Genomic DNA, 26,502 nt, shown 5'->3' on the forward strand with positions numbered 1-26,502 from the left:
GACTTGAGTTGGATTGCTTTAAGCTTTTCTCTATTTAGAATTATGTTGGCTGAGAGTTTCTTGAGTTTAACTTTACTCTGTTGAGGTCTGTCTGTTCTCTTTGGTCCTACCTTCTCTATTACTTTTATCAGGAAGTCATGTTTAATTTTGTCAAAGGATTTTGGCATCTATTCAGCCGATCATGTGATTTTTGTCTTTAAAAAAGTCTATTTGGTTTATTACATTTATTGACTTGCATATGTTGAGCCAGCTCTGTATTTTAGGGATAAAGGCAACTTGGTTATGCTGTGTAATCTTTTTTATAAATGCCTGTTCTGTTTGCAAGAACTTTGTTGAGTAGTATTTGAATATATATCCATCAGGGACCTTGGACTGTAGTGTTCTCTCTCTCTCTCTCTCTCTCTCTCTCTCTCTCTCTCTCTCTCTCTCCCTCCTTTTCCCCTCTCTTTCCCGCCTTTACTCCCTCCATCCTTCCCTCTCCCTCCTTTCTTTTCCTCCCTCTGCCTTTCCTTCTCTTCCTCCTTCCCTTCCTCCCTTCTTTGTTTGGTTTTTGTTGAGTCTTTATCTTTTTTAGGCATTAGAGTGATATATTGGTTTTGTAGGAGGAGTTTTGGACTGCTCCTTCTATTTCTATTCTTTTAATGGTTTAAGAAAGATGGCTGTAGCTCTTCTTTGAATCTCTGGTAGAGTTCTACTGTAAATCCATCTAGCCCTGGACTTTTTTAAGCTATAAGGTTTTTTATGGCTACTTCAATTTCTACATTTATTATGGGTCTGTTAAGGTTTTTGGTGTTGGATGTTTTGGCTGAATCTAGAAATTCACCAATTTCTTTTAGATTTCTCTAGTTGCATGTGATCAAGATTGTAAACCATTCCCTTATAATATTCTGAATTTCTTTTGCATCTATTGCCATGTTTCCCTGTTCATTCCTGATTTGTTAATTTAGATCCTGTCTTTTTCTTTTGGTTAGTTGGGCCAAGGGTCTGTCAATCTTGTTTATCATTTCAATGCGTTCTTAGATTAGTTGATTCTTTTTAATTGTTTCATTTCTATTTCGTTGATTTCTGCCCTGATTTTTATTTTTTTGCTGCCATCTAGGTTTGGATTTGGTTTGTTTTTGTTTTTACAACTTTTTCAGTTGTATCATTAAGTCAAATATTTGTGCTATTTCTGATTTTTTATATTAGACACGTGGCACTATCAATTTCCCTCATAAAGCTGCTTTCAATGTGTCCCAGAGGTTTTTTATTTTTTATCATGTTTTGTTTTCATTTTTATTCAGTTCCAGTAATTTTCAAAATTTCTTTCTTGGTTTCCTTTTTTAACACATCCATCATTCAGTAATGAATTGTTTAATCTCTGGGAGTTTGTGTACTTACTTGAGATTTGTTTGCTGTCAATTTTAAGTTTTACTATACTATGGTCAGATAAAATATGAGGAATGATTTTAATCCTTTGGAATTTTTAAAGATTTGTTTTGGGTCCCATTCTGTGGTCTACTTTAAAGATACTTCTGTGCTACTGAGTAGAATGTGTATTCTTTAGTTGACTTCCATAGATATCTGTTGAATCCATTTTGTGTATGATATCAGTTAATTCTGAGTTTTCTGTTTAATTTTTGTCTAGATGATATTTATTGGGAAAGTAAGACATTGAAATCACCTACTATTAATGAATAGATGTTCATTTTATCTTTAAATTCAGTGGTAGATTTATTTTTATGAAATTATGTACCCTGGAGTTTGGGGCATATGTTTAGAATAGTAATGTCTTCTTGGTTAATTCTTCCCTTGATTAGATGAAATGTCTCTTTGTATCTTCTGATTCATTTTAAACTCTATTTTGTCTTCCTATTCCCATTTGACTGGTAAACCTTTGTCTTTCCTCTTAGCCTAAGGTTGTGTACCTATCTTTAAAACTAAGATGTGTTTCTTTTAGGCAACATATAGATTTTGTTTTCTTGATCTATTCAGCAAGTCTTAGTCTTTTGATGAGAGAATAGAAGCCACTGATATTTAAAGTTATTATTGAAATGTGCACATTAATTGTGGTCATTGTGTTGATTTTTTGTTGGTTGTTTTTGTATTCTCTGTGGCATTTTGTGTTTTAATAATTTTGGTTTCACATTTCCCCCCCACAGAATCTCTTTCTACTATGCTCATTTTTGTCTCTAGCCCAAATTAGTGCTTCCTGTATTTTTTTTAAATTTGGCTTGTTAAATATAATTTTTAGTGGCTGCTTATGTTGTAGAAATCTTTCCTTCCTGTCAACCATGGCTGACAGTTTTGCTGGTGTATGTCACCAAACTCAGTTCAAATTTGTATTTGAATCAAACCATTACAATGATGAAATTTCCTGTTGACTGTGTTTTGCTGTTTGTTGGTTTGATGGTAAGTTCCAAGTCTCTAGGCAACTGAAAATACTGGACTGGACGTAAACTGAGTAAAGTAACAGATATGCATTTGGATATCTGGTCAGTTCCTAAATAAAATATTCAAACACAACATTACTTAGCATAGCTTTCAACTTAGATTTTATGCTTCTTAAGACAATTTAAGTTCCACTCTTTCTGAAGTATATAAAATCCTTTTGGGCACTTTAAGTATTTAAGAGACACACGTGCATTGGGGAGAGTAGGGGTGGATCTCCACAGTTGGAAATGTTAGATATAGGATGTAAGGGTCCTGTGGGTTGAGGGAATAGATGGGGAGCATCCTGGCTGAAGCCTGCAGTGAAGACCAGAGAAGTCAGACTATACCAGGGCACTAGTTGTGGGACCCAGATTTGATCAAGCACATTAAGGAGAAGATGTAGATGAGGTGGTCAGGAAAAATCACCAGACTAGACCATAGAGCAGGGCATGGGAAGTCTGCATAGGTGGGATGGTGGGAAGCGGTGCAGAAGGAACCTGTGTGTAATTGTAGGTAAGGTGGGTCCTGGTGGAAAGTCTAGATGTTGGACTGTGGCATAGCTAGCCTACCCCAGAGTGGACTGGGGCTCAGGATGTGAAGCCTGGATGGAGGTTGGCTAAGACACAGGTGGGGGTGACCAGACTAGGCCTGGGCACTGATTGTAGGATATAAGATAGATCTGGTGGATCCCAGAAAAGAAGTGGTGGGGATGTAAGAGATACTCGCTAAGCTAGACCTCAGAGAAGGACACAGGCAGTCTGGGTATCAAGTGGACAATTTCTTCTCTTTCCCCTTTCATACTTTCTTTGGAGCTTGTTGGCTAGACTTAGGGGGCGCTAATTTAAAATTGTCTGCACTTTTGTTCATTTACTCATGGGTGCATCACAAACAGAAACTTCCATAGGTACAGTGCCATCCCCAAGTCTAAAGTTCATCACCATCTTTACCAACTTCCTGAATTGGTGATAATAAAATCAACACTTTGCAGCTCCCTGATTGTACTCATTCCCTAAAAATGTATATACCAGTTCATGGTATTTGCAAACCCTATGGTCTTTCATTTTATTCCACTGTTGTTGTGGCTCCTGGTAGGGGCACTCCCCTCTCTCGAACCAAAACTTCTAGGCCAGCAGAACCTAAAGTTGTGGGGACAGGAAGCAAAAATTTTCCTAGAGGGTCACTAGGAGTGATAGTGAGTGGAACTATTCCCTTTTCCACCCCTTGGTTCCTGGGCCCATGGATCCTGGCTATGGGAGAAACTGTACCATATATTGAACGCTGATTCAAAGCATATACTGCCTTCTGAAGAACTCTGCCCCAGACCTCCATGCTGTTGTCACCTAATTGGCGCCATAACTGTGTCTTCAAAAGGCCATTCCATCTTTCTATCAGACCAGCTGCTTCAGGATGATGGGTAACATGATAAGACCAGTGAATTCCATAATTGTGGGCCCACTGTCGCACTTCTCTGGCTGTGAAATGAGTTCCTTGGTCAGAAGCAATACTATGTGGAATACCATGATGATAGATAAGACATCCTGTGAGTCCACGGATGGTGGTTTTGGCAGAAGCATTACTACATGCAGGAAAGGCAAATCCATAACCAGAATAAGTATCTACTCCAGTAAGAACAAAACACTGTCCTTTCCATGGGGGAAGTGGTCCAATATAGTCAACCTGCCACCAGGAATAGCCACTACATGCTCCTTCTCTGAAGGTCACAGTCTTGTCTTTCTAGCTCATTTTTGGGTCAATTCTTTCACTATGGTCTTCAGCAATGACATGGCAGCCAGTGTGCTGCTCTTCCACTTGGAATTCCTTGAGCTTCTTGAGTCTGTGGGGTTTATTCTGGTCAACTCTAAGAAGCACTAAGGCATTATTTCCTTCACAGATTTCCCTCCATTCTCTTGACTTTTCTTCCATCTGAGAACTCTTAGACACACGTAGACAACTGACTTCCCGTGTCCTTAATATTCTCTGCTCTTCATGGGATACATTTGTTAAACAACATCTTCAGTTCCAACTCCAATTCTTTAGTTCCTTCTTGAGCTGAGCTTAATCCAACTCAGTTCTTATTTCCAGTTACGGGGGTTCCATTTGACTCTTTTATGAGCTATACTTTCCCTATATTTTTTATTCGATATGTTCTTTATATTTCAAATGATTTCCCCTTTCCTCGATCCCCCTCCCAAAAGTCCCATAAGCCCTCTTCCCTCCCCCTGTTTCCTAATCCACCCCTTCCCAATTCACTATCCTGGTATTCCCCTACACTGCTGCATTGAGCCTTTTCAGGACCAGGGGCCTCTCCTTCCTTCTTCTTGGGCATCATTTGATATGTGAATTGTTTCTTGTGTATTCCGAGCTTCTGGGTTAATATCTGCTTCTCAGTGAGTGCATACCATGTGTGTTCTTTGTGATTGGGACACCTCACTCAGGATGACATTCTCCAGTTCCACACACTTGCTTAAGAATTTCATGAATTTGTTGTTTTTAATAGCTGAGCAGTATTCCGTAGTGTAAATATACTACGTTTTCTGTATCTATTTCTCTGTTGAGGGACATTGGTTTTTTTCCAGCTTCTGGCTATTATAAATAGGGCTGCTATGAACATAGTGGAGCATGTATCCTTATTACATGCTGTGGAATCCTGGGTATATGCCCAGGAGTGGTATAGCAGGAGCCTTCAGTAGCATCATTCCCAGATTTCTGAGGAACAAAAGTTCCTTAGACTGATTTCTAGAATGGTTGTACCAGCTTGCAACTCTGCCAGCTGTGGAGGAATGTTCCTCTTTCTCCATATCCTCGTCAGTACCTGTTTATTCCTGAGGTTTTGATCTTAGCCATTCTGACATGGTCATTTCATTAGATGCTGAAAAAGCATTTGACAAAATTCAGCATCCTTTCATGTTAAAGGTCTTGGAAAGAACAGGAATTCAAGGCCCATACCTAAACATAATAACAGCAATATACAGCAAACCGGTAGCCAGCATCAAATTAAATGGAGAGAAACTTGAAGCAATCCCACTAAAATCAGGGACTAGACAAAGCCGCCCTCTCTCTCCATAGTTATTCAATATAGTACTTGAAGTTCTAGCTAGAGCAATTAGACAACAAAAGGCGGTCAAAGGGATACAGATTTGAAAGGAAGAAGTCAAATTATCACTATTAGCAGATGATATGATAGTATACTTAAGTGACCCAAAAAACTCCACCAGAGAACTCCTACAGCTGATAAACAACTTCAGCAAAGCAACAAAGTGGCAGGTTATAAAATCAACTCAAGCAAATCAGTAGCCTTCCTATATTCAAAGGATAAGCAGGCTGAGAAAGAAATTAGGAAAATGACACCCTTCACAATAGCCACAAATAGTATAAAGTACCTTGGGGTGACTCTTACCAAGCATGTGAAAGATCTGTATGACAAGAACTTCAAGACTCTGAAGAAGGAAATAGAAGAAGACCTCAAAAAATGGAAAAACCTCCCATGCTCATGGATCGGCAGGATTAATATAGTAAAAATGGCCATTTTACCAAAAGCAATATACAGATTCAATGCAATACCCATCAAAATCCCACTCAATTCTTCATAGAGTTAGAAAGAGCAATTATCAAATTCATCTGGAATAACAAAAAACCCAGGATAGCTAAAACTAGTCTCAACAACAAAAGAAATTCTGGGGGAATCAGTATTCCTGACCTCAAGCAATACTACAGAGCAATAGTGTTAAAAACTGCATGGTATTGGTACAGTGACAGGCAGGCGGATCAATGGAACAGGATTGAAGACCCAGAAATGAACCCACACACCTATGGCCACTTGATCCTCGACAAAGAGGCTGAAAACATCCAATGGAAAAAAGATAGCCTTTTCAACAAATGGAGCTGGTTCAACTGGAGGTCAGCATGCAGAAGAATGCGAATTGATCCATCCTTGTCTCCTTGTACTAAGCTCAAATCCAAATGGATCAAGGACCTCCACATAAAGGCAGACACTCTGAAGCGAATAGAAAAGAAACTGGGGAAGACCCTTGAGGACATTGGTACAGGGAGAAAGTTCCTGATCAGAACACCAATAGCTTATGCTCTAAGATCAAGAATTGATAAATGGGACCTCATAAAATTACAAAGTTTCTGTAAAGCAAAGGACACCATCAAAAGGACAAATAGGCAACCAACAAATTGGGAAAAGATCTTCACCAACCCTACATCAGATAGAGGGCTAATATACAATATGTACAAAGAACTCAAGAAGTTAGACCCCAGAAAACCAAATAACCCTATTAAAAAATGGAGTACAGAGTTAAACAAAGAATTCTCACCTGAAGAACTTCGGATGGTGGAGAAGCATCTTAAAAATTGCTCAACTTCATTAGTCATCAGGGAAATGCAAATCAAAACAACCCTGAGATTTTACCTTACACCAGTCAGAATGGCTAAGATTAAAAGCTCAGGAGACAGCAGGTGTTGGCGAGGATGTGGAGAAAGAGGAACCCTCCTCCACTGCTGGTGGGGTTGCAAATTGGTATAACCACTCTGGAAATCAGTCTGGTGGTTCCTCAGAAAGCTGGGCACATCCCTTCCAAAATATCCTGCTATACCACTCCTGGGCATATACTCAGAGGATTCTCCAGCATGTAATAAGGATATATGCTCCACTATGTTCATAGCAGCCCTATTTATAATAGCCAGAAGCTGGAAAGAGCCCAGGTATCCCTCAACAGAAGAATTGATGCAAAAAAATGTGGTATATAGACACAATGGAGTACTATTCAGCCATTAGAAACAATGAATTCATGAAATTCTTAGGCAAATGGATGTAACTGGAGAACATCATACTAAGTGAGGTAACCCAGTCTCAAAAGATCAATCATGGTATGTACTCACTAATAAGTGGATATTAGCCTGGAAAACTGGAATACCCAAAACATAATCCACACATCAAATGAGGTACAAGAAGAATGGAGGAGTGACCCCTGGTTCTGGAAAGACTCAGTGTAGCAGTATAGGGCAAAACCAGAACAGGGAAGCAGGACGGGGTGGCTGGGAGAACATGGGGAGGGAAGGGGGCTTATGTGACTTTCGAGGAGTGGGGGACCAGAAAAGGGGAAATCATTTGAAATGTAAATAAAAAATATATCGAATAAAAAAATAAAATATATAAAATATAACTCAAGCAAATCAGTAGCCTTCCTATACTCAAAGGATAAACAGGCTGAGAAAGAAATGATACCCTTTACAATAGCCGCAAACAATATAAAGTATCTTGGTGTGACTCTTAACCAAACAAGTGTGAAAGATGTGTATGACAGGAACTTCAAGTCTTTGAAGAAAGAAATCGAAGACCTCAGAAGATGGAAAAATCTTCCATGCTCTTAGATTGGCAGGGTTAATACTTTCCCTATATTGATGTTTTTTTTTCACTTCTCACACCAACCACACCCTTTCACAGTCTTTGTCCAATATATCCCACCATTTGATTCTTTCTTGATTTGCATCATCTGATTCTGGTTTACATGGATTTCACCCACAATGAATTGTTTCCTGGTGTATTTAATGGCTATTTAAAATGGAATTAATCCATTTTACACACAGTGACCTTGTGTCTTTTAAACAAAAGTAGAGTCACCCTGAACCTCAGAAAAGATGTGTTTGTCTTAAGAAGTCTGGTACATGTGAGGGACAGGTACTAGCTGTCCGAGGTTATTCTGGAATAACTTGGGCCTTAAGGAAGGTACGTAAAGAACATGGCTCAGGACTTGGATTTGGAGGACAGACATGTTGAGTTGAAGTTAGAGGGTGAGGAAGGGTCAGGTTTATTTCTACCATTGAGTGAAGAGAGAGGACCATTCTTGAAATCATATGGCTTCCCAACTAGTTAAAGGAGCTTTCTATAAAGTAGCCCTATATTTGTCTCCTTCTCTAGTTGTGTAGAGGTATGAAATGGATCATTCTTTTTTCCCCAGAGGAAAAAAGCATCAGGCAGGACACAGTTTACCTCTCTAGATTTTGTCCTCACACAAATATTGGGGTCCCTTACCTCTGCCTTCTGTGCTAGAATTACAAATGGGTCCCTACATCCATCCACCTGTCATTTACACAGGTTCTGGTCCTTTTGCTTTCTGCTCCTGCAACAAGGATTTTAACCACTAAACAACCTCTGAATCATCTCCCAAGCCCTAGACCTAGAATTCTCTCCATACCACAGCTCAAGATGTTCATCTGCTTGTAGTGACCTTCCTAGCTAAATTCAGTAGAAGGCTTCACCAGGGCTGATCACCCACTGCATTGGTAACCTCTTTTGATCTATTCCTTTTATATAGTATAAGCATTTATATGGTGCATATACTATATATAAAACATATATAAGCATTTTTCTTAGTCATCTAAGACACTTCTCTTTTTTTTTAGTATAGAATAGAGTTTATTAAGGGCATTGGGAAGGGAGTTAAGAGGGTAGTAGAGGCAGAGAAAGGCAGAGAGAGAGGGAAGAGGAGAGGGGAGGGGAGAAGCAGGAGGGGAGGGGAGACAAGAGAGAGAAGAGAAGAGAAGAGAAGAGAAGAGAAGAGAAGAGAAGAGAAGAGAAGAGAAGAGAAGAGAAGAGAAGAGAAGAAGAGAGAAGTAGAGCAGCAGAGGCCAGCCATGAGCGTGTGGAGAGATGGACAGGAGGACAGAGTAAGAGCAAGAGAGCTAAGACACTTCTTGATGGGCCCAGGGCTAGATAACTACACACTTCTCACTTCTGCTTGTAGGGACTAGGGTTGCCTTGTGGAATGTCATAATAGCAATGGTTTTCTGGTCTAGTAGGTTCAGAAGCTCCATACGATGCTTGAATCTTCTGAACCCATCTCTGGTCAGGTCCATCCTGTGCTCAGATCTCAGGAGGGACAGCTCCCCCCATCCTTCTGCTGCCCCTTTACTGCTGGAGCACATGCATCGCAAGGCAAACTTTCTGCTGCGTATTAGCTAACAAATGAGCCCATGCAAAGGACTAGCAAGGACAAATGTTAAGTGTCCCTGGAGGAGGTGGGATTACAGGCATGGGAGGACATGCTGATAGAATTGGAAAGAGAAGCAGTAAGAGGGGGAGGAAGAGGGAACCTGTGTGCACTGAAACCTTCTAGCACCACTGACGAGATTAAACCAAACAGTCCATTCCCATGAATGTGCTCATAGCATTAGCATTATCCCTACTCGGAAAGAAAGTTGAACCTCAGGATGCAGTAGCAACCTCTCTGGGGTCATAGAGTTGACAACTAGCTGAGGTAGAATTCAGCCTCTCAAACATTATCTTCCAGATACGAGTTCTTCCTAGTGTTTCCGGTGTGACAGCTATTGCCCAGAGAGGACCAGGCAACATGACAGCAGCAATTCACTCAGCCACACAGGTGAGTGGACATGCTTTGGCATGTCCCCTGCTTAGGCCTAGGAAGTCCCTACTGATTGCACTCCAGAAACCAGAGGGTCTTTCTCAGCCCTGTATAAATTCCCACCTACTAACATGGCTAGAAAGCCCAGCTACCCATGTGCCAGTAAGGAGCACCCATCCCAAAGCAGTTCCCTGGCTCCCTGCCTTCTTAGAAGAAGGCTCCCTGTATCCTCAGCACTCCAGGTCTTCTTGTCTTGATGCCAATCATCTCTTCTGGCAGGGTAGAGGGGAGGAGCTTGGGCAGCACAGTCATTTCTGTGGTTGGTTTTGCAAGACACATGGGTTATGTCTATCCCTTCTCCAAGTGGGCCGCCTTGCCCTTTGGGTTCTCTCTCTCTCTCTCTCTCTCTCTCTCTCTCTCTCTCTCTCTCTCTCTCTCTCTCTCTCTCTCTCTCTCTCTCTGCCGACATCTGATAGATCCTCTGAGAATGTGCATTTGGAATTACTAGGACGGATCACTAACACGCCTCTCCCTGGAATCAAACTGAATTGTGTCCATATCAGCCTTCCCAGCCTGCAGTGGCAACTCCGTCTGTCTGTATTGCAGCCATCAACATCACGTACTTTTTCAGAAGAGAACATAACATCACTGAGGTTCCTTGTGGCCCTTGCTCTCAGAGCTTCACTTACAACTCGGCATGATGACAGTCTAAGGTAGGTGTGCACTCTTCCATCTGTCAAACATGTTTACGCAGGGATATTCTGGGGACAGAACATGCTGATTGTGAGGAGCTGTTTATGTGAGTAGAGTTGACTGTGATCCACCCACAACTCTGTAAGCTGCTTTGCATAACAGTGTATTTCAGGGACCTAGCTGTATTAATAAGACCACCCTGCTTTGAACTCTTGGAGAAGAGGGTGGAGGGACTTCTCCTGGGTCTCCCCTTGCTGGCAAAGACAAACCTGGAGTTGTTTTCCTTGAATTTACTTGAGATTGAAGAGGAGATTATGTCTACGGGGAACCACATGGCCCCAGCCCAGCATAGTGCAATGTTACCTCTCTACCTGGGTGATGGTAAGTAGTTGTGGGTAGCAGTGCAGAGACACATTCTCTAGGTATAGGGCTGAGAGCTAGAGTCTTGTCACAGGGCTCCTGAGTCCCATACACTGTCCCCACAGAAGTCTGGGAGGCCTGATCTGGTGGCTTGTGTGGTCCCTGGCAGGCCCCTGCCATCCTTAGAATTTTCTCTGTATCCAGAATGGATACTCAGCAAGCTGGAGTTTGCTGGGCACTGAGACCTGGTTATTCACTGGGAACTAAGGGATCACTTGTCCAGGTGGATCCTTGAGTACCTGCACCAGGACAGCTCCAAGTGACTTACATGCTGGCCCATGCAAATCTCCTGTCTCTTATTTGCTTCATGGGTGGACAGTACTGGGCTATTTCTAGAACAGTTTCATCCTAGCAGTCTACTGTGGTTGCAATGCAGCTCGGTTATTTCCTGCTTTGACTTTACCGCCCCCCCCCAACATCCAAGAATGCCCCCTCATCTCCGTGCCTGTCTTGGGGTTTGGCATGTGGTAAAATGAACACTTCGACCCAGGGGACTCAGAGAAGAAGACAAGGGTTGGTCAAGATGGCTCATAGAGCTCCACATGCTTTAGGCTGCAGGGCAGCTGGCCAAAGGTGAACCTTAAAGTCCATAGGGTCTATAGGGTGAGGCAGAGTTGAGCGTGGCCTGGCAGCGGGGCCACCACAGCCCCCCACCTCTAGAACTTCAGTGCAGTTTTCAAAGGGCTGGGATCAAGGCTGAAACAGAGTAGGTTTGACCTTAGTCACACCACTGGGCAACCTGGGGTGACAAGAAGCTTGCAGAGACATAGGTGGCTTTGAGAACCTGCTGAGGGAGAGGCAGGCGCTCCTTCAGGTAGAGCCTTAAGTGTTGAGGAGGTGACCTGGTATTCCTGGCTACCTCAAAGACAGATGCAGCCCACCCTTCCAGCCATGGGACCCAGGAAGCTGATGCCTCACCTGGCAGGGTGTGGCTGTGTGGGTTTGGTTTTAATGCTATCCCCCTCTCCCACTACCTCACAGCCTGAAACCAACACAAGGTGAGGTAAGCAAGGCAGGTCTTTATTGGAGAACACGGCAACATAAATACACAGACTCGGAGACCAGCACACATAGGCAGGAAACACCCCGATGTCTGCTCATGATGGACAGGCCACCCACACTGTCCCCTCCCTTGCTTGGGTTGCCAGTGACATTTGTAGGGGTGAGCCAGACCTCAGGAGACTCGAGGGGTAGCTCAGCACTTCTTCTTAAGGCCAAGGGGAGATGGCAGATCAGAAAGTCTCCTCTGTAGTGCTGGCCATACAGCAGAGCTACCCAGTCTGGCACTGGATATGAGCTCACTCGGCGTAACAGGCCAGAAAAAAAGCAGGGTGGCGCCTCAGGGTGACTTCTGGGAAGGAGGAACAGTGCTGGCGATGGCGTTATGGAGGGCGCAGCCCTCGGGGGTGAGGGGCTCAGGCCTGTGCCTCTAGGGCCCGCACATGCACGCTGGGTAAGCAAAACCAGGATGGGGGCAGCTCCTTGCTCTTGCAGTCCTCGTGAAACCGGATGTTGAGGAAGAAGTCACCTGTGTAGAGGAAGAGGAGGGCCCCAAGGCAGGTGGACTGGCCTGACGGCTGTACCTGGAGGGGGAAAAAGGAAGAGGGGTCATACTGGGTCCAGAGCACCCCCCCCCCCCGCAAAGCTACTAGGAAAGCCTTGACCTGGCCTGGCATTGGTAATCTGGGAGGGGTGGGACCCACTGGCTCTGCTCTGCTCTGCCCGGAGCCTTTTCACCATGTTTCCTTAGATGAGGGGCTGCATGTCTGAGCCTATGTCTATCTTTGAAAAGTGCCTCGACTATTTCCCTGAACTGCCTGGGTTTTGTGAGGTTGGGAGTATAGGCAGTAGTGTGTGTAGTGGGTGGGCATGAGTGTCTGAACTCAGCTCTAGGGCTCGTTGATTCCTCTGGGACTGGGTACCACAGTGACCACTGCAGGGAGGTGCTGTGGGTACATCAGGTATGCAGGCAGGAAGGGCATCGCCACTGCGCTCTAGGCTGCCACGGTGGGTTAGACATGGGGGACTACCCCAGCTCACACTCACCGTGTCAAGGTAGAAGGTACTGGACCCCACAAAGGAGATGACGTTATGCAGATCATAGCTGTGCACACCATTCTGGTGGTCCTGGAAAGGGACCACGGTGAGGGCGAAGGGTCCCACGCTGCGGGGACTCCTGTTAGTCAGCCGCACCTCCAAACGCACAGGGTCACCGACCTGGCAGGCAGCTGCCACCTCACAGTCACATGGCTGCCCATCCACCAGCACATCTGCAAGAGATGGAAGACGATCAGAGGTAACCAGCCTGCCTCACACCTTCTCGCTCTGTGCCAGAGCACTGGGGACACACAGGAGTGACCCGATCCTGTTTTCCTGAAATGGTTTGGCAGAGACAGGCACAGCAGGAGAAGAGCTGTCCCCTAAAGGCTGTCCATTCAAGAGGAGCCCACATCTGTGGTGCTCCTCCTGGACATTCCAGCCACAGTCCCTCTGGAGGGTGCTCTCCAGATATGCCGTCCTCCCCAGAGGAGGGCAGCTGGGAACAGCAACAACGATGACGACAACGACAACAACACACTCTGAGAATATGTCATGCTCTCAAACTTAGCCCGGTGCAGATGCATCTCCTGCCTGCCTCCTGTGGTTGCTGCTCCATGGACTCCTTGCCCATCCTCCATCTACAGGTGAGCTGGAGCGCAGTGACCTATAGAACCCCCCCAGTAGACTCCTTCACCCCAACCCTGCCTGCCAGGAATAGTCATGAGGAGCACAGGTGCATGGAGGGACCGTTTATAATCTAGCAAGGAAAAAGTAATGTGAGCCCGGAAGGGAGCTGCATCCAGCCTCCACCTGATGGAGTTCAAGGGGGCTGATCACAGGCCTGGGGAAGTGGAAAGGGATACTTCTTCCCTAATATATCTTCTTCAGGCTATTGTTTGTCTCTCAGAGTCTGGTGTAGCTGCATCTTCCATGTTTTTGGATGTGCAAGACCATCTGGCCTGAGTCTGACCAGGCTAGGCTCTGTAGTGGTTCAAGGTCCCTGGCCATTGGTCTCTCTGTAAGCCACACAAGCACTTGTAGTGGTACCCTGACACCCTACAGCTTGTGCAAGGATGAGCTGCTCCTTCTACTAGCTGTCTTGTTCTGTTGAACTCAGAGTGAGGATCTAAGGGACCTGGATGTGTCTATGCCTGTTTGTAAGGCCCGAGGCCTGTCATTATATAGCCTGCGCATCAGTTCTCTCTTCTGTGCAGATGTGGAGAACAGATGTTCTCATTACTGATGGCATGATGAGCACAGGTAAGTCACAGTGCGTGATGCTGTGGGCAATGGTGTGGAGAGCTGTGTACGTAGGCTCCAGAAAGGCCCCATCCCAGCTTCCATCACAGCACCTTCTGAGTCTGGAAGGTAGCAGGTGACTTGTACCTCCAGCCTCAGTTTCTCCATGTGGCATGGGGCTTCACATACAAAGATATCCAACAGTCCTCCACGCCCTTTTCTGCTCCACACAGGGTCTTCGTAACTATTTTAGGATCAGTAATCCAAACCAGGTGCAGCTGGGGCTTCTTGAATGAAATGGGGTTGAAGGAGAGAGCAGGGCCCAGCAGAAGCTGGTCCCCTTAAAGGAGAGATGATCATATGCAAACCAGCAAAGGGTGGCTGCCTTGTTATAGCTCTCATTTGTGGTTTTGTTTTATTTTGGGGGGTGCTGTTATTTTTCTCTGCAGGACTGTATGGGCTGCCAGGGCAGGGCAGTGGCTAATCTTCCAGCCTTCCCTGATTTGCCTGTTAACATTTTTCTTTCCCAACCCTGCACAGCCCGAGGCAGGCCAGCTGGGATCTTATCTTACCTCTACCCATGTCTCAGGCCAGGAGAGCTCTCTCTACAACCCAGCCTTCTACCTGTCCAGAAAACTGGCGTAGCTGTCCATGCTTCCTGGGCTCAGAATGAGGGAAAGGCTTGCCCCCAGTTGTAACTAGCGGCCTCCTTCCAGCACCCTAGCACCCCACACAGAAGGCAGTGGACTCCCCAGAAGGAGTATCCACTCCAGCCTGGCTTGGAGTAACTGACCATCCCATAACTCACTCTTGCTGCCAACTGTGGGTCTCTAATAAGCAGCCGCCATCACCCTCCCCCCTCAGCCTATATTCCTTAGTGTTCTCATACGTAGCATGCAGGAACAAGGAACTCTGCACCTTCCTAGATACTGACTGGGGAAAAAGCAACCTTCCATGATGGGTTGGCAGGAGAAAGGAGGCCCTTTTCTCTGGCACCCATATTAGGTAATGGCTGGAGACCTTGAGTCCTGTCAGCACTAATACCCCACAGTGGCCATCTATCTGCTTTCCTGTCTGGGACCAGGGCCCAGAGTGTCCCAGCCTGGCAAACCAAGAAGCAGGGCATCTTTTATCCCCACTGAACCAGGCTGTGGGAGGAGCACAAGAGAAATTGGCTGAATGTCATATCCTTGCTAGGAGAGAGCTGGGAACCCACATTGCAAACCTGCAGCCACCAGGGTACGGCTGGCTCTGCTGTGAGGGAGGTAAGGTAATCCCCCGGGGCTTTCTGCACCTGGAGCCTCCTCAATACCTCCAGAGTCTGGTCTACACTTTCAGGCCAGACTCCAGGGAACTGAGCAGATGGCCTGGGAGGCCATGTGACCCACACCTGTGGCTGAAGCCAGTAGGAGCCAAGCAAGTCAGACGAGAAGCCGTGGTGTGGGGAGAGTGGGGACATCTCTGGGGCTGCAGTAGAGACACCTGGACATAGGACCCTGTCTGTGTTGTGTTTCTTCTCTAGGTCAGCCAAAGACTTCCTGTGGCCCTGAACCACAGTGTGGCCTCTGATCCTAGGGCTGTCCCCATGCTCTGAATCACAATACATGTCTGCTCTGTGAATCAATGACCAGCTGACAAAGGGCTCCTGTTTGACAGGTCCCCCTCCCAATGGGACAGGGATGTGGTCTGAGCCTGCTGGGAGAGGCATTAGGGCCAGTGGGTAGCAATGGCTGCTGGTTCCCATCCGTTCATTAGACGTGTGAGTTATCCCAACACGTCTGAATATGTTTCCTTGATTCAACACAGAGTCATATCAAAACTACTCTAAGTGGGGCTTTATGGTGGCAGCCAAGAGAGTCTGACCCCTGACCTTGATCCCTTCAGTCCACTGTGGCCCAGAGCCAGTGTGCTCTACCCCCCCCCACAAAAACTGCTGATGTCCTGCCTGCCCCAGGAGTTTTGAACCAAGGAGCTTCTCTCTCTCGGTTGTCATCTGGCCAGTAAGTCAGCAGACAATGAGTGTGGCTGAGTGCCCAACCCAAACCCTGGCCCCATTATTTCTAGCCACACCCTGACCTTTTTGTACATCTTAACCTACCCAACAGTAACATGATGGGACTGGAGACACAACCCAGAAATGCCTTTCAACTAGAGGATTGGGTGCTGACCATATGTTCGCACTGTGGTCTACCCAGACAGTAAGTCCCTGGTGGGCATGAACAATCTGTGAGAATATAGAGTGTCAGTGCCTGTGGGATTGATGTGCCTTTTTTTCCTCTAGATAGACCACAGACCACTGTCCCTTCCTGCCTAGACCTGTAGCTTTTCATGTCCAATAGCATCTGGAGTCACAGACTTCAATTCCTCTTGCCCAGAACACCAAGTACAGCTGCTGCTACTTAACGCCATGGCATGGTGCTGGCTCTGCAGAAACCAGGTCTATGAATAGAAGACAACCAGAGAACTGGAGTCTAGTGGGGCTCATACTAAAGGCCCCCGAGAGACAGGAAGGTGACTGGTCCTAGGCAGCACTGTAGTCTGAAAGAACAAGAGGCAGGCACATGGTACTGAGCAGAAGAGTCTAAGCTGGCCCAGGGCTCTGTGTGTCTTACATGCTGCCAAGTCCTCATGCCTTCCTACAAGGATAGGAAGCAGCATGGACCAGACAAATCAAAGACTATGTGAGAATGCCAAGAGCAAAGCCACCAGGGAGTTCAAGGCAATGTGGGCATAGGAGTCACAGAGTCACACAGCAAGGCCAGCTGGGCACCATCCTGAGGGCTCTAAATGTTCAAGGTACTCTGAGTTTAAAGCTATCTTTCCCATCTGGTCTGCATGGTCTGGGTGAGTGTAGGTGCTGGGAAACTGGGGATAGCATCCATCCGGATCATCTAGCAGTGGCTCTGCACCAGGCTCAAACACCTGCAGACCCAGGACTGTGTGGTAGTCAACAACGGACCAGTGGTTTCCTGCCCAAGTAGCCCCACCTCCCCAGTAAGTTCTTCTGGTAGCACAGAGCTCCAACAGCCAGAACTTGTTGGCAGGATTGTTTTTCATCCATGGCTACAGATCTTGGGGAGCCTCTTAGCCCTGCCTCACCCACACCTCCCTCTTTTGCCTCTGGTGCCCTGGAAAGCAGAGGACTACTAAATATAGTTCAGGAGCAAAAGCCACCTTTGGGATAAAAAGCATGTTTTTAGGAAGAAGGCGGCAGAGAACAGCAAGGACATTGGTGTTCCAGACTCCGAGCTCACTCTGAATGAGGGGATGGACCTCAACTTTAACAGGCAGAGTTGATCCAGAGGAGCTCGGCTTTGAAATGGGTCAAGGAGAAGCATGACCCCAAAGAGGAGGTAAAAGGCGGGAATGGAAATAAACAAGCCCAAGAGGAGATGATATCAGGGCTCACCAAGGTGTCTCGGAGGGAATCAGTAGCAGATTTAGCATAGAATCTTCTCATTTCTAATTATACAGGACCAACTGCTCCCTGTTTTCAGAAGCCAATGGGGCTGATGGTTAGGTTCTTAGCCAATCGAATGCACTGATTTCCTTCTTTACCAATAAGCCAAGTAGCTGAACTTTTCAATTTGACTGCTAAGAAGCTCAGAATCAGACATGTTGGTGCCCAGTGGTTGTCATTTAGTTCCCACAGCAGTCTTCACATACATACCCAGACTTCTCCCTGTATATCCCTGTAATCTACTACTCCATGGCCTGCCCAATTGCCAATTCTTCTGGCCTGGGTGTTTTAGGCAGAGTGAGGGTCTGACTCAAAAGAGCCTGTGGTACTGGTTCTGGGGGAAGTGATATCAGTGCATTGCCATTCCTCCATTTGCACGCTGGAGCCTGAGGCAGGTTTGGATGTGGAGGGGTGGCAGGAAGGACAGGAGAATCCAGGCAGCTGACTCCAAACTCCTCCAAAGCACAAGCTCGCAGTGACCTGATCAAGACCGGAAAGTGGCTTATTGTCCCTGTGTCCCTGCCAGGGCCCATGCTCTGTGGAGCCAGTGCCATATACTCCATCCACCAAACGACATGTGTGTTTAACAATTATTGAGGTTGCTAATTAGTTCATAAACCAGAATGCCTCTCCCTGGCATTGGAGGCTGCTCGGGACCCACATGTGTAATTACCCTCAAGTCGAGAACAGTTCCTAAGGAGCTACTGCCTCTCCTGGGGAAATAATTTACTTTTACAACTTTTCATTAAAGATTAAAGGGAATTAAATTAAAATCAAGGCGAACTGGAGTTCAAGAAGAGGGCTGTGTGTGCACAGTCCTCTCTCAGAGGCTCTCTGGCCTTGTCCTGGCCAATGGATTCTAGGGAGTGCCTGCTGAGCTCTGAAAGGTCAGGGCTCCTCAGCCCAAAGCCTCTGATCACCCAGAACCCAGTGCTCATACTGGTAGGGGACTGTGGTTTCCTGCCTCCAACAATACTATAGATACCCATGACCAGTACCCTCCATGAGGCCACACTGCAGATGCAGGACAGGACACTGGTATGTAGGTGATAGTCTGCAGCAGAAGAAGAGCCAAGGATATCCCTCCACATCCCTAGAAGACAAAGGCCCTTTCCCTGATGTTCATTTCTTGAGACAGGGCTTTGAACTTGTTATCTAGCAGTAGATGATCTTTCACTTCTGATCCTCACACTGGGATTATAGGCAAGTACCACCATGCCTTGTTTAAGTGATACTGAGAATCAGATCCAGGGCCTCACACATATTAGGGAAACACTCTACCAACCAACTCTGGCCTTCCTCACTCTCTCGTCTGAAAATGAATCATAGTACTTCCATATACTCTTTTAAAGTACCAAGCCCAACTTGCACCTCCACTACTAGCCAGAGAACTTGGACTCCTTCCCATTCCATGCCACCCAGTCTGGTCTGGCACCATATACCTTGTACCCGGGCCCAGGCTGGTTAGTATGTTAGAGCTTCATTTGTATGCATTCTTCTAAAGCTAGTACAGAATGCACACTCACTGCCCTGGCGTAATCTGCTAGGACTCACCCACAGCACCCCTGACCTGCAGGCTTGGGTCAGGACATTCTGCTTACTACCCAAGCCTGCTGTGTCCACCTGACTTCATCCCACCCATGACTGATCACACACATACACCCCACAACTTTCAAGGAGAACCTGTCTTACACACCCTGGTCTGCTCATACATTCTCCATCTGCTGTGCCCATATGGACCTAACAAAAGTCCACAGGCTTAGGGACCCTCACAAAGATCAAGACAGGATCCCCGCTCCCAAACCTATCAGTCCTATAGAAATGTTCTCCAGCAACAGCTACTTAGATGAACCCCAGCACACAGAATTTGAAAGAACAATCACAAACATCCAAGAGTCCAAGGAGTTTAACACCTGACTGATACCTAAGGAAACACATGAGGCTGAATGACATGATGCTCTAGCATTTGAGAACAGCATTCAGTAAGGAGACAGGAACACTGGAGAGAACTCAACTTGAAATAAACATGCAATTGGAAAAATCTAACTGAACTAGAAAACTTACAAGTAGAATGGATCAAGTAGGAGATAGAATATTAAGACTTGAAGGTAAAGTAGAGGAAATCAGATAGTACAAGCAAAGACCATGAAAAGATAAAAAGCACAGGAAAGGAACATGAATGTGAATTATGATCTTTGAATAATAGGCATAGATGAAGAAGAAGAATCCCAGGCTAGTGGCATAGACCTGATCTTTGATAAGGTCACAGAAAGAAACCTGCCCCCAGATAATGAAAGGCATGCCCATACAGATACAAGAAGTAATAGGACTCCAAATAGACAAAACCAAAAAAGAAAATCCTCAAGGCATATTATAGTTGAAACACTAAATATACAAAGAAAGGATTAAAAGCTGAAAGCAAAACAAAACAACCCACGAGTCACACCCATAAGAATAACCAGTAAGATTTTTCACTGGAAACTTTGAAAGCCAAGAGTGACTGAAGTAATGCACTCCAAATTCTACATGAGAATGGCTGCCGACCTTGACTTAGAGTCCTCAAAAAAAGCATTCCACATTCCAAGCTGCACAAAGAGTTCATAATCCAGCAAACAAAACTGGAGATGGATACTTTACACTGAAGAGGGGGTGAGCGTAGCTAAGAGACTAGAGAAAGGAAAAGAAGGAAGCTGTAATGTCTGACACAAAGCACAGCTGAACATACAACAAGACCAATGACTAAGATCAAGACAACTTTCAATTACAACTTCAAACATGAATGACCTCAACTCTCTATTTTTCTCTTATTTACAAGAAATTCAATACAGTGTTAAAAATAGGCATCATTTTAAAGGTAAAGAATGAAAAGGGTGCTTCCAATGGGACCAGGAAGCAAGCAAGTGTTGCTATTCTAATAGCTAACAGAATATACTTTAAACTGCAAGTAATCAAGGGGTAGGAAGAAGGCAACTTCATTCTAATCAAGGGAACACTCAATGAAGGAGACATTGCAATTGTGCTGGTTTGAAGAATGGTCTCCATAGGCTCATATGTTTGATGTTTAGTCATCAGGGAGTGGCACTACTTGGAATCAATTAAGACTGTTGTAGCCTTGTTGGACAAGGTGTGGGCTTTGAGGTTTCAAAAACTTAAGCCAGCCCCAGTCTCTCTCTTCCTGCTGCCTCAGATCCAGATGCAGAATTCTCAACTTCTCCAGTACTATGTCTGCCTGCATGCAGCCAAGCTCCCTGCCATTATGATAATGGACTAAACCTCTGAAACTGTAACCAAGCCCCAGTGAAATTATTTTCTTTATAAGGGTTTCTACTGTTATGGTATCTCGTCATAGCAATAGCACACTGACTAAGACAAAAATCCTAAACATATATGCATTAAACTCTGTGGAACCCAATTTCATAAAAAGTGCACTCTTAGAATTAAAGACACAAATTAACATCAAACCTTTAATAGTAGGTGATTTCAATACCTCACTTTATCCAATTGAGTGGCTATCCAGACAAAAGTTAAAGAAACATCAGAATTAAATGTACCTATTAGAGAGTTACAGATTTCACTCAAACACCACTAAAACATTCTGCTGAGCCCTGCAGAAAATGTCTCTAAAATAGACGACATCCTAGGACAGACACACACACACACACACACACACACACACACACACTAATTCAGAAACCCTTAACTCTATGTGTCCTATGGGACAAAAGTGCAATAAAGCTTGAAAGAGCAAACAAATCTCTAATATTGTACACAGACTCATAAACACCAGGTTACTGAATGGTGCATGGGTCAAAGAAATCCAAAAAGAGATACAAAATTAATGGAAGTAAAAGAAAATGAAAACAACAGAGCAAAATCTCTGGGATCCAGTGAAAGCAGCCATATAAGGAAAACTTATGGCTCTAAGCACTACACTGAAAAAAATCAGAAAGAGCCCAAATAAATGTCTTAATGATGCAATTCAAGAATCTGGAAAACCAAGAAGGAGACAAACCCAAAACCATCAAGAAATAAGAAAAAATCTGAGCAGATATTAATGAAATAGAAGCAAAATCATACAAAAAAACCAATGAATTTAAAAGCTTATTTTTGGAGAAGATAATGAAGAGAAACAAATCCCTGACCTAACAAGTTAACAGAATGAGAAATAGACAATAAACAGAAGAGGCATTTCCAAACTTGAAGAAGTCAGTATTATTCTAATATCAAATCAGGTAAATAAACACACACACACACACACACAAGCAGAATTCTAGAGGCTAACATCACTGGACATACTTGTATAAATTCTTTTTTGTTTTGTTTTGTTTTTTGAGACAGGGTTTCTCTGTATAGCCCTGACAGTACTAGAACTGACTCTGTAGACCAAGCTGGCCTCAAACTCAGAAATCTGCCTGCCTCTGGCTCCCAAGTGCTAGGATTAAAGGAGTGCGCCACCACTGGCTGGCTTTTTTTTTTTTTTTTTTTTTTAAGATTTATTTATTGCTGGGCAGTGGTGCCTCACGCTTTAATCCCAGCACTTGGGAGGCAGAGGCAGGCAGATTTCTGAGTTTGAGGCCAGCTTGGTCTACAGAGTGGGTTCCAGGACAGCCAGGGCTATACAGAGAAACCCTGTCTCAAAAAAATTATTTATTTATTTATTTTATGTATATGAGTACACTGTAGCTGTACAGATGTTTGGGAGCCTTCATGTGGTTGCTGGGAATTGAACTTAGGACCTCTGCTCGCTCTGGTTAACCTTGCTCGCTCAGGTCCAAACGTATTATAAATAAGTACACTGTGGCTGTCTTCAGCAACACCAGAAGAGGGTGTCAGATCTCATTATGGATGGTTGTGAACCACCATGAGGTTGCTGGGATGGTTGTGAGCCACCATGTGGTTGCTAGGATTTGAATTCAGGACCTTTGGAAGAACAGTCAGTGCTCTTAACCGCTGAGCCATCTCTCCAGCACATGTATAAATTCTTGATAAAATACTTGCAAACCAAACACAGGCACATAAAAAAAGATTATGTACTCTTATCAAGTTGTCTTTATCCTGCAGATACAGAGATGCTTCAACAGACACAGATGCCAAATACAATAAAGAAAAGACAGCATCATCAACAAGTGGTGCTACGGAAACTGATGTGCACATGGAACATGAAATTAAACCTGTATCTATCACCTTGCACAAAATGGATCAAATGTGAAACCTGAAACACTGGGGCTGCTATAGGAAGATATAGACAGATGCAGGGAAAGGAAGGATTTCCTGAATAAGACTCCATTTGCCCAGTAATAAGATCAACAGTTGACAAGCAGGGCTTCATAAAACTAAAAAGCTTCTAAAAGAGTGAAGAGGAAGCCACTGAAGAATCTTTCCCAGCTACGTGCCTTGCAAAGGATTAACACCCACTATACATAGAAAGTCAAAACCAACCCACTAAAACATCAGCTGAAGAGGAAATGAAAATGTTCAGCATCCTTAGGAATCTGAGGATTTCATCTTACCACAATTGGAATGGAAGATCAACAAAAGAGCTGACATCATGTGCCAAAAGGGAACTCTTTCTCACTGTTGGGTTTGCAAATTTGTACGGCCATCCTGAAAACACCCAAAATGCTAAATATAAAATCTCCCATGTGGCCCAACTATGCCGCTCTCCTTGACATCCCACTCCAGCCACTTGCCCAGCCATGTTCATTGATGCCCTGTTCACAACAGCTAGAAAATGGAAACAACAACCTAAATGTTCTTCAACTGATGAATGGATATTGAAAATGTGATACACATACATTATCGAATACTATTCAACTCTAAAGAAAAATGGACTCAATCATGAACAGTCATGACAAGAAAAGATCATATTGAGTGTGGTTATCCAGATCCAGGAAGACAAAGGTCATATTATAAATTTATCCATGGTTCCAAACTCCAAATCATCAGGAGTGAATATATAACCCAGAGCAACAGCAAAGTCCAGGAAAAGAAAAAGGGACCTTGGTGAGGGGAACAGCTAGAGAGGGGAATAGCAGGATATGGGTGGTGAAGGAGAAAATAGGAAAAAACAGAAGAGTGGACCCAAGGTGGAGCTAACCTGAAAGCCCTAAGCACTAGCTTCCCTGAGGACTAGCTTTTGAGTACTGGAAGGTGTTATGTAATTACCCAGGGAGATAAGCAAGCAACCCTGCCTGCCTTCAATGCCTATGCACCACAGCAGGATCAACATGGCACGCTGTCTAAGGGTACAACACCAGCATTTGCATCTTGGTGGTAAACAAGAGCAGTTTAATTGGATCTATCCCACTCAAGGGACAGGAAGTTATATCCGATACTGGAAATTTACCCAGCTGCCCATGGCTAGTGTGATCATGGTTCTCAGAAGTAAACCTAGTACCTACATTTTACTAAGTTAGCATGATTCCTAACTGCATCATAAATTTTTGTCCCTTGTGCCCACAGATCAGTATAGCTCACCCATCATTGAAGACCCTTATCTCTTCAATGGACAGAAACCATTACAGAAAACCACAACTGGTCAAAATGTAGACAACTGATCATGAGGTTCCTAGTCTCAGTTGATAAATCTATACCCAAGGCTTAGGTAACCTGGCTGAAGAAGGGGCAGAAAGATTGTAAGAGCCAGAGGACGAGGAATTTGCTGTGAAATTGTGTCTCCTAAAATATCAGAGGGCTTCTCCCATAACTTCACTATAGGGCTTCCTAAACAAGACCAGAACAAGTACAGCCCTTAACAAAGAACTCCAGGAAACTAAGGAGTGCTGAGAGCAGGAGGCATAGTCCTCTCCAGGGACGAACCCCTAATAAGTTTATTCAACACTAATTGGTCAGCCCTGAAATCATATACATACAAGTAACACTAAAGGAACCAAGCAAGTTGTTTTATAGATTCGCACACACATACAATAAAATGAAGCCATGAATTTGAGAGGGAACAAGGGAGAGAGGACAAGGGAGGAACTAAAGAAAGAGAAGGAAAGGGGATAATAATGTAATACATTTATATAATAGATAATATAATTATATATATATTAGTAAAATTTAATTATAGTTTATATTCTTGAATAATAAATAATGTCATTACATTTAACCTCAAAAAAGTGAAGGGTAGATGTAGAGGGAAAAAAATGAAGCCTAATCAGAGAGATTGCCCCATGGAGAGGCCTGGTGCTGGATACTTGGGTACCTGCCCAGAGAAGCAGAGTTAACCTCTAGACAGAAGCAGTATGCCACTCAAGGTGACTGGGTGCACAGTGAGGCCAGTTTATGGACTGGGAACCTGCAGGCAGAGCGTCTTACTCAGTTGGGGACAGGATGGAACCTGAGTCCTGAATGAGTCAGACAGTACCTTGATTGAGAACCCTGTGAGACAAACCAAGCCTAGAGAATAGCTGTGGTGTGTATCAGTCTTTGTTTATGTGGCCCAGACTTTCCTATCAGCGGGGAATTTGGGGCCCAGGGAAGGGATGATAGTAGGTGCAGGAACTGGTCCTGCCTCACTCTGCAGGGACAGGATGCATTTGGCTCTCTAGGCAGCCCTTCATTCTCATTTTGGATTGGCACTTGAGAGGACTGAAGAGAAACCAGGAGGAAAAAGGAACCTATGCATGCTGAATGGCAGCATTACGTAAAGCCAACTCTTTGAGAACAGCCAAGAAGTTGAAAGGACTCCTCTGTTTCCGAGCACTATCTCTGCCTTTCAACCTCTCATCTCTCAAACCTGACTGAAGAAAGCAGATGCTAGACTCCTGGGTAGCCCTCTGCCTGCTCCTGCACATGGGCTTGAGTTAAACTCTCATCCTCAGCACAGTGTTACCTAGGCCTTCCCCCTCCCCCACCCTGATCTTTAGGTGGGCAGTAGTGGTGCAGGGCTTGTGTGGAGAATGATGTGAGCTTGGGTGTGGGTGTTGCAGGAGAAACGTGGCTGTGGATGGGGCTGGCAGTCAGGAACCAAAGGCAACTTTGATACCAGACATGCATCTGCACCTTCCACCAAAAGATGCAACCAATGTCATCCTCTCTTGGGGTGCAATCTGCTAGCCTTAGGCAGGTGGGTGGTTCTCAAGCTGACTGGCAGAGTGTGGGGCCATTTTGGGGAATGGGTGGGCTACTCCTGGTTCCAACTGATCAATATGCCATTTAAAATGAGCTTGGCCCAGCCCAGGAGAAAGGTCATGGTGGTTAATGTCGTCAGCTGACCTGGCTCGTGACTGAAATCTCTGGCCTCGTTCTGTCAGGCATTAGTTTGGAAAGCTCAAAGCATTGCTCTACCATGGCAGGCTCAGTGGCCAGCCCTGAAAAAAGAAATGCTTCTTTCCAGGTGTATGGAAGTTAGGGATGCCCAGAGACCAAGCCTTTAGAACCTGGGATTGGACTTAACCTTGACTCATAGACAAACCATACTTTCTAGATGACATATAAGATGTGAGCAGCTCTAAGGCTTGCTTCTCTGCAGTGCCCACTTGCTTCTAATACTGCTCAGTAAGGCCATACTGGTGGCCTTAGCTTTGTGGTAAACCCAGTTACGGGGACCCATAGAATTTCTTTTCACCTGCCAAACTACCTTCACATCAACATCAGAACAAAAACTTTGGGTACTATCTTTTCTCCCTCTACAACTCAAAGAACATTAGACTATAAGTCACTAGGCTAACTGCTATATATCTATCCCTTTATCCACCATTGATATATAGCCCAGCTAGTCTTGAACTTGAGATTCTCTTGTCTTAGCCTCCACCAAGATGTGTGGATGTATTACAACATCTGGATATCACCCATTCTTCTATCCATCAACTATCCTGTCCATCCACCCATCCATTCGGCCATCCAGTATCCTTCTATCTGTCCACT

The 26,502-nt window shown here is 44.8% G+C and overlaps 1 protein-coding gene across 1 annotated transcript in view; it reads right to left on the reverse strand.

Annotated features, from left to right (window-relative positions):
- Positions 1 to 11,891: 11,891 nt before the first annotated feature.
- The window catches only part of Trappc9 (trafficking protein particle complex subunit 9), a 483,396-nt gene continuing 468,785 nt past the window's right edge, over positions 11,892 to 26,502 (reverse strand). The window contains 2 exon segments of the mRNA XM_052161564.1: positions 11,892 to 12,475; positions 12,939 to 13,162. Of these exon segments, the coding sequence (XP_052017524.1) occupies positions 12,308 to 12,475; positions 12,939 to 13,162 (392 nt within the window). The 3' untranslated portion in view covers positions 11,892 to 12,307.

The sequence above is a fragment of the Apodemus sylvaticus genome, chromosome 17, assembly GCF_947179515.1.
Source record: "Apodemus sylvaticus chromosome 17, mApoSyl1.1, whole genome shotgun sequence".
Classification (NCBI taxonomy): domain Eukaryota; kingdom Metazoa; phylum Chordata; class Mammalia; order Rodentia; family Muridae; genus Apodemus; species Apodemus sylvaticus.